At 40.7% G+C, this 12,250-nt stretch overlaps 1 protein-coding gene across 2 annotated transcripts in view; it reads right to left on the bottom strand.

The window, feature by feature from the left end:
- clcn1b (chloride channel, voltage-sensitive 1b) overlaps window positions 1-12,250 on the bottom strand; it is a 50,588-nt gene that overhangs the window by 32,173 nt on the left and 6,165 nt on the right. Inside the window, exons 1-2 of one of the 2 annotated variants that reach the window (XM_063878272.1) lie at window positions 2,716-2,802; window positions 523-739 (exon numbers count right to left, since the gene is read on the bottom strand). In XM_063878272.1, the coding sequence (XP_063734342.1) occupies window positions 523-739; window positions 2,716-2,754 (256 nt within the window). In that variant the 5' untranslated portion in view covers window positions 2,755-2,802. Of the gene's footprint in view, window positions 1-522; window positions 740-2,715; window positions 2,803-12,250 lie in introns of those variants that run through there. The other variant, XM_063878271.1, reaches the window with a different exon arrangement.

The raw sequence follows: 12,250 nt of genomic DNA, 5'->3' as shown, positions 1-12,250 counted from the left end.
GTTCCCTTGGGTCATTCATCTTTACATTAGATATAACATCATTCTTTCCAATCGATATTTTAACATCCATCTTTTGCTGATTCTGTCGCTTTACCACCACCCTTGAATCAACAGCTAAACAAATGTGTATGAAGTATAGAAAATAAACATCTTTAGAAACCTTCAGAATATAGACAGAAATACAACTTGAGAGTCTGGGCTCCTATGCAATAGAGGGGAGGAGGGGGGGCCTCACTCTGGCCGCCATTGTGCTTCAGATTACATAAAAACGGCTTCAGTGCGTGTACCCCGAAACTACTCTCGCACATCAACGGTAAGAAAAACAACCTTTCTGCAGCTTTCTATGTAACGTCTGTAGTTTACGGGAGCGTATCGTTTGGATATTATTTACTCTTTAATTAACATTTTGAATCCCTGACTTTTTACTTGCAATTAAATGTTTTAGGAGCATAGTTTTTATTCTTTTACTGAAGTCAAGGATCTGATTCCTCCCTTTGAATGTGGATGACTCCTGCTGCTCACCTTGGCATTTGGAGTAGGGCCGAGGCTTCTTGGTGGACGACACGTGGCTGGGATGTGACTCCAGGGATGTGGGGTGGTGGAGTTGGTGCCGCCGGCCAAGACCTCTGCGGCCGGAGCTGTTCTCCCCCGCCTGCCTCTTCCATTGTCTCTCTGTCAGTAAACGGGCAGCTTCCCGTCTGGCAAAGCTTCCCAGCTGCTCCCTGTACTCGCCGTACAGCTGCAACCAGAGGGGAACAGTGAGTCTCAGTTTACATCGGCCTTCTCAGGGAGAAGTAAACAGAATGCAAGACAGAAGAGAAGTGAGACACATTTTTCAAACTAATACTTTAGTCATTTAGAGGACTTATTTGCAGAACATGTGGAGTGGTTTCAGACCTTGAATCATGCAAAGAAAACAACTTCTAAGAATCAATACTTAAAGAAATGCCTCTGACAACTGAGAAATATAAAACTAGTTCCAAGAAAAACTAAATGCAAGAGAAGAACAGCAAGGAGAAATACTTTGAAAACTGAGACTTGGGAAAGGGATAAAACTAGATTATGTGCAAAGAGTCTTGACATTACGAGAAAGAGATTGAACCAGAGGAAAACAGTGACAAACAACACGACACAAAATACAAAAATAAATCACTCATTTCTGTGGTCTTCTCGGGGTTGTAGAAATGGAAAACATGTGCAGAATTGGGTCACGAAAATAAGAAAATACCTTTGATAAATGTCAAATATTTTTGATTTATTTGCAGAAAATGAAAACTGGTCAAACACTAAAATTGTGGAGTGGTTTCAGACCTTGAATAATGCAAAGAAACTACTTCTAAGAAAGAGTTTAGCAAAGAATTCCTGAGAAATACTTTGAAAACTGAGACTTTGGAAAAGGAAAAAAGTAGATCCAGCCCAAAAAGAGATAGAAACCCAATCGATACGACACAAAAATCAACAAAAAATCACACGTTTCTTTGGTCTTTCTAGGATTGCAGGGAAGGAAAAATGGAAGAGAATAAGAGCAGCAGAAGTACTGCAGACAGCTGAGACCTGGGAGAAGGATTAAACTAGATTATGTGCAAAGAGTCATGAGATAACAGGAAAGAGATGGAACCAAAGATAGACAGTAACCCTTAATGGGACATTAAAAGCAACAACAACGTTTCATGGGCCTTATAGGGGATGCAAAGAAGTGAAACAAGATAGAAGAGAAGAAGACAAAAAGAGAAGGAGTAATACTTTGAAAACTGAGACTTGAGAACTGGATAAAACTAGACACAGTGCAGAGTGTCTTGAGCAATACTGAGAATCAATATGACTCAAAATCAATCTGGTCCTCTCCTCCTGCGGTCGATTAATAAAAGATGCAAGATATAAGAAGATCTGACAACTCAGACTTGAGAAAAGTATAAAAGTAAAACTAGTGCGAGAAAAAGATGTAACCACGGGTAAAAACTAACAAGGTATGAGACCCTATTGCTGACTTGATTCAATATGTGAGTCCACCCTTCTATTTGTCTTAATCTGCAGTTCACTGTCCTCTCCTTCTGATCAATATGACACAAAAATCTGAAAGAAATGACGTGTTTTTTGGTCTTTCATGGAAGGCAGAGAAGGAAATGCAGATGCAAGACAAGAGAAGAAGAAGAAAAGGAAGAAATATAAAGGATACAACTAGATCTACAGCAAAGACTCTTGAAACCAAAAGGAAATGGTGACAAGACACAAAAAAGCTACAAGAAATCCTTGATTTTTTTCACTTGACTTGGTGTTGGAGTGGAGAAAAACATAAAGAAGAGCGTCCAAAAAGTCTTTGGATAATAGAAAACAAATGGAAACACTGACTGTGATGCAAAAATCATCAATAAATAACCCATTTCTTGGGCCTGCTAAGGGTTGCAGGGAATAAGAACAAGATGAAGTGTGAAGAGAGGAACAATTACCTCTTATAACTGAGAATTGTGGCAAGTATAAAACAAGATCCAGTGCAAAGAGTCTCAAGACTGAACCAAAGAGGAACAATGACACCAAAATCAGAGAGAAATCACACGTTACTCCGGCCTATAGTTGCAGGGAAGGAAATCTAGACAGAAGAGAAAGAGAAAACTGACACCTGAGGGAAGGATAAAACCAGATCCTGTGCGAAGAGTCTTGAGATAACGAGAAAGAGATGGGGAATGTGCGGCGTGTGTGTAAGGGATACACACCAACCTGAATACCCTGGCGGACAGGAATAGACAGAACGGGCATGGAGATCGGAAAAACCCCCTCCCCGAGAGGAGGCTGTAGAGGAGCCAGAGGAGGAGATCCTGGAAGACATTCCACATCTTCCCCTTCCGACTATGTGCGCACTTTAAACATGCAACACACACACACACACACACACACACACACACACACACACACACACACACACACACACACACACACACACACACACACACACACACACACACACACACACACACACACACACACACACACACACACACACACACACACACACACACACACACACACACACACACACACACACACACACACACACACACGTATAGAAAACACGACACGCGATAATCCGGTGCGATCAGTTTGCACAGCGCTCGTTAAAACCATAGGGGCCGTAAAATAGTGCCGATCCAGGAGCAGCTATCAGTGGTGGGAAGTACATTTATTCAAGTATTTTTAGGGCATATTTGCACTTTATTAAAAGTATTTCCATGTTATGCTACTTTATACTTGTACTCCACTACATTTCAGAGCCACATATGTTACTTTTTACTGCACTACACGACAGGAAAGTTAGTGGTACTGTGTAAGAAATGCATGATAAGTAGTTTAAAGCAGTGCTGTGAAGTACATTTAGCTGATAATATTCCTGACTTTATTTATGTATGTATGCAGATATATTACTCTGAAATGGGCCATTGTGTAGAATCAGGACTTTAACATGTAATGGAGTATTTTAAGCCCCTGGTATTTTTACTTTTATTTAAGTAAAGGATCTGAGGAGCAACACTGGCTGGTATGACGTGCAACTGAAACCTATAGATCCCTGGCTCACGGTATATAGCATGAGGCTAAATCATAGGAAGAGCTGGCTGCCAACATGTCCGTCTCATGTTCACACGGGAAAGGAGAGCTGACACAACATGAGGCCCAACGACCAGAGGCAGAACCTGCCCATTTTGACTTCCACCGACTGGGAAGTGAAAGGTGCAACACCAATCTACCCTGGTGTTTGACCTGGAAACACTCACATGATGATGGTACAGAAGAGTTAGTGCAATCTGTTTTATTGGGAGATCTTCTGCACAGATTTTGAAACTCTGAAACGGACTCCTTCATTAACCTCACTATCACAGTGACATCACTATGCAACATGTTTTCGGTTGGCAAGCACTCCAACACATTGTACGGGATAGGCTAAGGGGCGGGACATCTTTAAGCGGTTGACCAATCAATCACAACAGAGCCAACCAACTAACCAATCAGAGCAGACTGGGCTCTGGTTTCAGACAGAGGGGGAAAAGAGGTGCTGCAGCACAGGCAGTATGAGATCTGAGTACTTCTACTTTTACTCAAGTACAAGATCTGAGTACTTCTACTTTTACTCAAGTACAAGATCTGAGTACTTCTACTTTTACTCAAGTACAAGATCTGAGTACTTCTACTTTTACTCAAGTACAAGATCTGAGTACTTCTACTTTTACTCAAGTACAAGATCTGAGTACTTCTACTTTTACTCAAGTACAAGATCTGAGTACTTCTACTTTTACTCAAGTACAAGATCTGAGTACTTCCACTTTTACTCAAGTACAAGATCTGAGTACTTCTACTTTTACTCAAGTACAAGACCTGAGTACTTCTCCCACCTCTGTGAGTAAAACATGAGTGTTTGAACATCTTACCATAATAGCTTCATTATGAAATATATAATACTCCTCTGTATATCTCATCTGTATTAGCTCCTCTGCTCATGGCTGAAATCTGAGCTCCATTACCACATCTGTATTTTGCCCAAAAAAGCAAGTTGTGTTTCAAAATGACATGCTGGACAAACTACAAGAGAAACAGGCTGCACTTTTCCACAGATTTTGAGAATTAATTCACAGAAATTAAATGTTTCCAGGAATAAAATTAGGATTTGTTGTTCCACAGAAATAAGATAGCATCCTCCCAGAGAACATTTAACATAAAGACCCTTGGTTGATCTTCCCAGGCACAAACATCCTATTGAAGCTCTCACCATTAAGGGAACTGATCCATTAAAGTAACCTGTGATGAAAGGACAAGATCACTAACAGCAGAGTAAAAAATCCCCTCCAGCTTCTGAAGCCTTTGGTCAGCAGCTCTTTACCTGTTCTTCGTCACTTCTCTTCATCATGATGTGGATCTGCTCCTGCCCTACACTTCCTCCACCTCCTCTACCTCCTCTGCTGCTGTACACATTAACACCAAAGCACCGATCCATCACCTTCATCAAACACGATCTGGCACCAGACGCCGTCAAAAAACCAGGGACAGATTTGTGCTCTGCTCACATGAATCCGAAACACTTTACCTCCCTCAGACATGTTATACCACAGAAGACGTCAAATTACAACTAAATCCAAGATATATTCTCCTTTTAAACTCCTCAACAACGGCGACTGATGCACTGTGTGTGTTTCAATCCTTATCAGCCTTCACGTCTCTTTGTTTTTACCTATCATACTGCACAGTAACCAAGTTCAATGACTCAGTGTCTGTAGTGTGAACCTTGGGAATATAATATCTCTATATCATATATATGATGTTTTCATTTGAGGTGTTGAGGTGATTTTAAATTCCCAATAATCATCAAATCAGGTGCTGTACTGCACGATTTAGAGGTCCTTGGTCTCTACATTTCTATTGAAAGATGAGATAAGTACTTGATTAATCCCAAACTGGGGAACAATGTTGCTGCAACAGCTTAAAACAAAACAAGGTGTTACACATAATCAGAAATGAAAAAGTAGTAGTTCTAAAATATAAACATCTCAAAGTACAAATAGAAATAAACCGGCACTAGAGGAAAAGTATACATACAGTTGACTATGAGGTAAAGAATATATAAACTGTCTGACAAATAAACACGATATAAAGCAGGATGTTATATACATAGGAGTGCAATGAATGGAATATTACATTAAATATAGAAGTGAAATGTAGTGTGATGTTATAGTCCAGTTTGCAAAGAGAAGCATACTTCTTTATACCACTAATCAATTCAGATGCAAACATTATTGGTACATGTATGTGTGGTAACTGCAGCAAGAACGTTAGCAGAAGATTGCCACTCAGGTTGAGTATAAAGAACCAAGCTTAGACGGCAGTATATTTGTACATTATAAGCTGGCAATGGATGCAATTTAGTAGATATCATTCTGAAATGGACCTAAGTAGAACGAGCGCTTTGATGCTGATAATTAATAACATAATAAGACCGTAGTTTTCCGACTTTGACTTCAATAAAAGTACTTTGTCCACTTCTGTCGGAGAGCACACAGTAGTGGTTAGTTAGTGAATTAACTCGCCAATGTTAGTGATTAAACACAGGACGTAATTGCCATATTCAATAGCATTTGTGAATTGATGAATCACAAACAAATACTCACAATTACTCATCTCAAAAGTGACTTTCATTTGGAGTTGTTGTTGTTTATTACAGTCGTTTATATTTCTATAGACAAATGTAATTGTTGCGCTGTAAACATTCATCTTAAATAGGGTGACCAGACGTCCTCTTTTGCCCGGACATGTCCTCTTTTTATGTCCTGTCCGGAGCGTCCGGGGGGGTTTTATAAATTCATGAAAACGTCCGGTTTTCACAGTTTTTCATGGGGCCATTAAGCGTGTACTTAAATTGAATGGCGATTTGCACAGAAGTCTACTGTACTTAGACTTCTCCCCCAACAATCGCAAGTGTCCTCTTTTTCGCCACCTCAAATCTGGTCACCCTATCTTAAATGAAATATTTCAGTATATTTCAAAAATACAAAAGTTTCACAGAATGCCTTTTCTCACTTTTGAGGATTTGTTATTTCCTCTGTTTATTAGAACCACAACTCAATTTGAAGACGTTACCTTGGACTCTTAGAAGCTATGATGGACTTTTTATTGGAATTCAAACAATCTTTTGCTGATGTATTGCCATTTAAAAAATCCCTGAAATGTAAAAAAAAAGGGAAGTAAATCTCATAAAAAGGAGACGTAAAGACACCGACAGCGTGAGAGGCTTTTAAAACCCTGCCATTCAATCTTCCCTGTCTCCATTTTTCAGCCTTTATCTACATGGCAACACGTAACCTTGTGTGTGTAGTGACATCACTTTCACACACTCCCTCACATTGTCTGACTCGGACGACCTTCCCACTACGGGTCAGAACACCAGAGGACAAATCGCTCTCTCCCTTTACTGCTCTCATTTGCTCCCAGCAAGACTCCCCTCGTAGAGTCTTATGATTCCCCCCCCACCCCTTCTCTCTGCGGACACATGAAAGTAGTCAGGCGTTACTGTACAACTTACACTCCTCATTATTAGCTTCTCCTGCTCCATACTGTAAGAGTGTTGTCCTCCCGGGGGATGGAGAACATGGAGAAAGTATTCTTGTCTTGGATTTGTTAGAGGAACACAAAGCCTGTGTTAAATGATGCTTCTGGCGCTGAGAAAAAGCTCTGTATTCATTCCTATATCCGCCCTTCAGGACAGGCTTTAATAGGTTGATACTCTGACTGTAAAACACAAGAAATACAAGAGGAACTCCAAGGAAAACTGTCTTGGCATGCTGTGATTATCATGTCACTGGACTTGGCAGGGGAACCAGATGGTCGCTGGTTCGAGTCCCAGGTAGTGTTGAGTGGTAGTTGGAGAGGTGCCAGTTCACCTCCTGGGATTTAAAACATGGCAGCCCCCTTCGCTCTGACACCTCTGAATTAAATAATACACGTGTGTATTTTAGGACTAATGTGTCCAGGTCCTTTTTGATGCATGTGTGCACAGATTGAAAACTGAATTCCCCCGATGGGATCAATAAAGTATGTTTTCTAGAATGTAATAAATGTAAATACAGTTGCAAAATAATATTTTTGTCACAGTATGGGGTTGAGGGATGCAGCGGGGGATGGGGGGATGTTTTAGTCCAATTTATTAGAAAACACGTTCATTGTCCTTTTCTTAAAGAGGCCCGTCTACGCTCTTTGGGTTTTTCCCTTTCCTGTAGTGTGTTATATAGGTTTGTGTGCATGTAAATGGTCTGCAAAGGATAAAATCCCTGTGTTCTCTCCAGAGGGTGATCCCCCCCACTGCCTGAAACAACTACATTGGACCCCTTTGTTTACTTCCATGACATAATGAAATCACTATAAAACACTCTCTCTTCTTTTGGCTATCGCTCCAACACATTGCACGTGATAGGCTGAGGGGCGGGACATCTCTAAGCAGCTGACCAATCACAACAGAGCCTGTCAGCTAACCAATCAGAGCAGACTGGGCTCTGGTTTCAGACAGAGGGTGAAAAGAGGTGCTGCAGCACAGGCAGTATGAGAAACATAAAGAGCTTTCTGAACATTAAAGCGTGGGGACATGTCCCAGGAGAGACAGTACATACTGATATGAACCTGAAATGAGCAGAAAGGGGTCTAAATGTATATGTGTATACATGATGCATGTTGTAATCATCATGTACAATGCTTTGGCAATACTGTATGTCACTATAGTCATGCCAATAAATGGAATGGAATTTGACTTTAAGAGAGCGAGAGTGAGAGACAGAGGGAGAGAGAGCTTCAGTCTTAGCGAGAGCTGCTAATAGATGCCGGGGTTGAAGGGCAGTGTGACTTTGAGAGTTAATTAAAAAAATAATAACACATTCCTGCGTCCCTCATGAGAGAGAGTCAGCACTGCATATTCATAAATATCTGTGTGTGTGTGTGTGTGTGTGTGTGTGTGTGTGTGTGTGGGGGGGGCTTCTTAAGTATGCTAAATTGGTTTTTGTGTGTGTTTATGAAAGTGCTAAATTTATGTTTCTTCGTGTAGCGTGTGTGTGTGTGTGTGTGTGTGTGTGTGTGTGTGTGTGTGTGTGTGTGTGTGTGTGTGTGTGTGTGTGTGTGTGTGTGTGTGTGTGTGTGTGTGTGTGTGTATGTGTGTGTGTGTGTGTGTGTGGTGAGGCCTTACAACAATACAGCCTTGTCCCGCAGCACAAGGTTAATGATAAAATCTGACCCGCTCACTGACAGATAGATCAGGAGATTACCCCCCTACACACACACACACCCACCCACCCACAAACCCTCTCTCCTAGACACACACACGCACACACACACACACACACACACACACAGACACACAAGCACTTGTCTCCGTATGTATACACTAATTAAGCTGCACAATAACATTTCCACGGCTCGTCCAAACACTGTTCAAGCTGTCATGTTCTAATTACAGCGCGTCGGCGAGGCCAGGAGAGGAAAACAAACCCGACTGTAAAATGTGTTATGCATGAGACCGCAGTTCAAATTAGTGCAGCGAGTAATCCAGGAAAAACACGACTGTGGAGGCCCTTCACACCCGACACACAGCGGTTACGTATAATAAGTTTGGTAAACATGAATTCAAAGTGTAGGGCTGGAAAACATATCTTTTAGCATCGTTAATGTTGAGTCAACTAGCAAGATAAAGCTGCGTGAAGAAGAGTACAGGTAGTAAACTGTACTGTAAAATGTAAGAAGCATCTTTATTTTAATTATTTTATGGTCTTTATGGTCAATAGACTTTACTTTAGACAGTTTAAAAAGAATGATTTTCTTAATTTTTCCTTATTTGATTTAGTTTTGTATTATAACTGAGATTATATCCAATTATATTATGTTATTACATACAGTATACTGTATTTATCCCAAGTTGGGAAATTGTTTTCCTGGAACATTAGTTTAAAAATATAATAAAATAGAAATTAAATGAATGGAAATAGAAAAAGTACATATATCGGCAGAGGTAGTATAAATTAATAGTATGATATGCTTTAGAAATACACGAGGTTTGTCATAATATCTGTGTATTTATCGCAATTCATATTGGAATTTCAATATTCACCATTATCTGTAATCGCAGTTTCTCCTGATATCTTTAACCCTACAAATTGACCCTCTTTCTCCTCTTATCCCACTCAGAAATGCATCTGTCCTCGTCAAAATTGTTCCACCTTTAGGCGGCAACACTTCCATATACAAGACAATAAACCTTACCAGAAATTGATCGATATTCAGAACAGTTTCAAAAGTGTTGATGCGCTCCCTCATGTTCCTGCTGTTCCCCCTGCAGACCGCTCTCCTTCTTTAACACACTGCCCTCTCCCTCTCTGCAGACCTGTGTCTTACATCTGTCCTTCCCTGTCTTTTTGAGGGTCACACACTGTACCTGCTTTACCTGCCTCACTACAGTATGGAGCTGCGTGACTGACAGGTATGACACACAAACACACACACACACACACACACACACACACACACACACACACACACACACACACACACACACACACACACACACACACACACACACACACACACACACACACACACACACACACACACACACACACACACACACACACACACACACACACACACACACACACACACACACACACACACACACACACAGCAGTAGAGGTTAATAGAGACAGTCGAAGCTTAACAATAAATTGTCATCAGCTCTTAATTCAGAGGGTGGATTCCTGCAGGCGGATCTTAAACGATACATAATACCTGCTGACGGAGTAGAGGCTACAGCCATATTAACATTGTGCGGGACAGGGCGGATGATGCTGTACTGAACTATAAAAGTGCCTTCCACATAGATAACATGCTTCAGTAAAGCCTGCACACATGTTGCTGGCAGCGGTCGCTCAAATTAGGGTGTTAAAGCGCTCAAGGATATGTACTGAGACGAGACGCTCTACAGGTAAACACTGCACGTAGCTACGAAACTCGACATTTAAGTAACAAAACAAATAAATAAGTAAAAAACTAGCTAACTATAAACACCCTAGAGTCATTATCAGTTGCTTTTGACATTTGTTGAATTAAGAGATTAAAACTTGAGTTTTGACTAGAAATGTATCTGAGGTGACCTTGACCTTTGACCCCTGAAGTGTACCAAATGAATCCTTGTGGACATCTGTACGAGATTTAAAGAAGATCCTTTAAAGTGCTGTTGAGAAATCACCCAGAATCACCCAACCCTGACAAAAAAACTTCCCTCAAAATGAATCTGCAACTAATGAAGAAATCATTCATCATTTCAGTCGTTTATCGAGCGAATATACTAACGATATTGTTGGGAAAAGAATGAATGTACTCTTTCAAGGACAGCGGTGCCATGATAACAAAGGGTATAACAGTATGTTTGATTACCTAGAAGAGAAGCCTGACACACTGTTTGAGGCTCACGATAGCCACGTCTAGTTTCTCAAATTTGAGGAGTCGCTCCTTTTCTGTATTTTGTAATAATAAATAATTTGGTCAAAACAACTTGGAGACGTCACTTGCTGATTTCCCACGTAAAATGTTAAAGTGATGCCAGAAAACAATATTTATATTCGTCAAAAACTATATAATGAGTCCAGAAATATGAGGATGGGGTCAGGTGTCTGGTCAGACGGCAGAGACAGCTTATGGAGAATAAATAGGGGATGGATGTCCGGTGGGTCTGCCGGGGGACGAGTGGCAGGCAGCAGACTGACACTGAGACTGAGATTTCTGATCCTTTCTTTTACTCTCCTTTTTTCTGGAGAGGAAGTAAAGAAACCTCTGGATTTATTTGTTGTTTGAGGTGCAATATATGACTCAGCAGCTTCAAGACATGAAGACACTATTATTTTCCGCTTCGCTCTGATGCAGGATTTTCACTGGAAAGTGGGCGGGGCTTAATTTGAACCGGAAGTGACGTTAGCGCCTCATGCTGTATTTAAAACAAATACCTGCATGCTACTGTTATCATTAAACTGACTTAACAAGTTAGGAACAAAAAGGATAAGTAACTAAGAAGGGTCGACAAACTTTGTAATTTTAACCTATAAAACATTTGTTTGAAATTGTGTTGAAATTAGAGTACCAATTCTTATAGTTATGGCCAATACTAGAGTGACCTTTTGACCTCTGAAAGGTAATTAGTTCATCCTTGTGGACGGGTGTGCCGATGAAAAAAAGAAATCCATTAAGGTGTTGTTTTAATAACGCCATGAACATTAGCCTCCTGTGATAAGGCCAGAAAATGCAGCCTGTAAAAGAGGATGTGCCAAATAAACAGATGAACACTTTTTGGGCTAAAATTGTATTTTTAGACAAGTTGTTCCCCAGCTGTTGGGTCTAAAATGGGTCAGTGACGGTTCTGTTGTGACCCAGCGATCTCACATGGTTTCTAAATCTCGTGGGACCAAAGCGCTGCTGGTCTCCAGTCTGCGTTCCTCTGCAGAAACACAGTAGAGTTCAGTAGACTGCTGCGATTTCATTTACCCCTGGGTTTGGATGCTTTGTCACCTGCAACCATGTCAGCTTGATTTATTTCAAACACTATGGAGGCAAAAAGAGGAGGGAGAAGAACACAGACCCTTGGACTTAAGTTGTTTAACGAAGCCTGTGAGACAACATGCTAGAAACCAGAACAGAAATGGATCACAGGCATCATTAATCTTAATAATTACACCTGCTTTTTTGCCAG

Source organism: Eleginops maclovinus, chromosome 3 (genome assembly GCF_036324505.1).
Source record: "Eleginops maclovinus isolate JMC-PN-2008 ecotype Puerto Natales chromosome 3, JC_Emac_rtc_rv5, whole genome shotgun sequence".
NCBI classification, from domain to species: Eukaryota; Metazoa; Chordata; class Actinopteri; order Perciformes; family Eleginopidae; genus Eleginops; species Eleginops maclovinus.
This window is presented reverse-complemented; position numbering and strand designations above follow the sequence as displayed.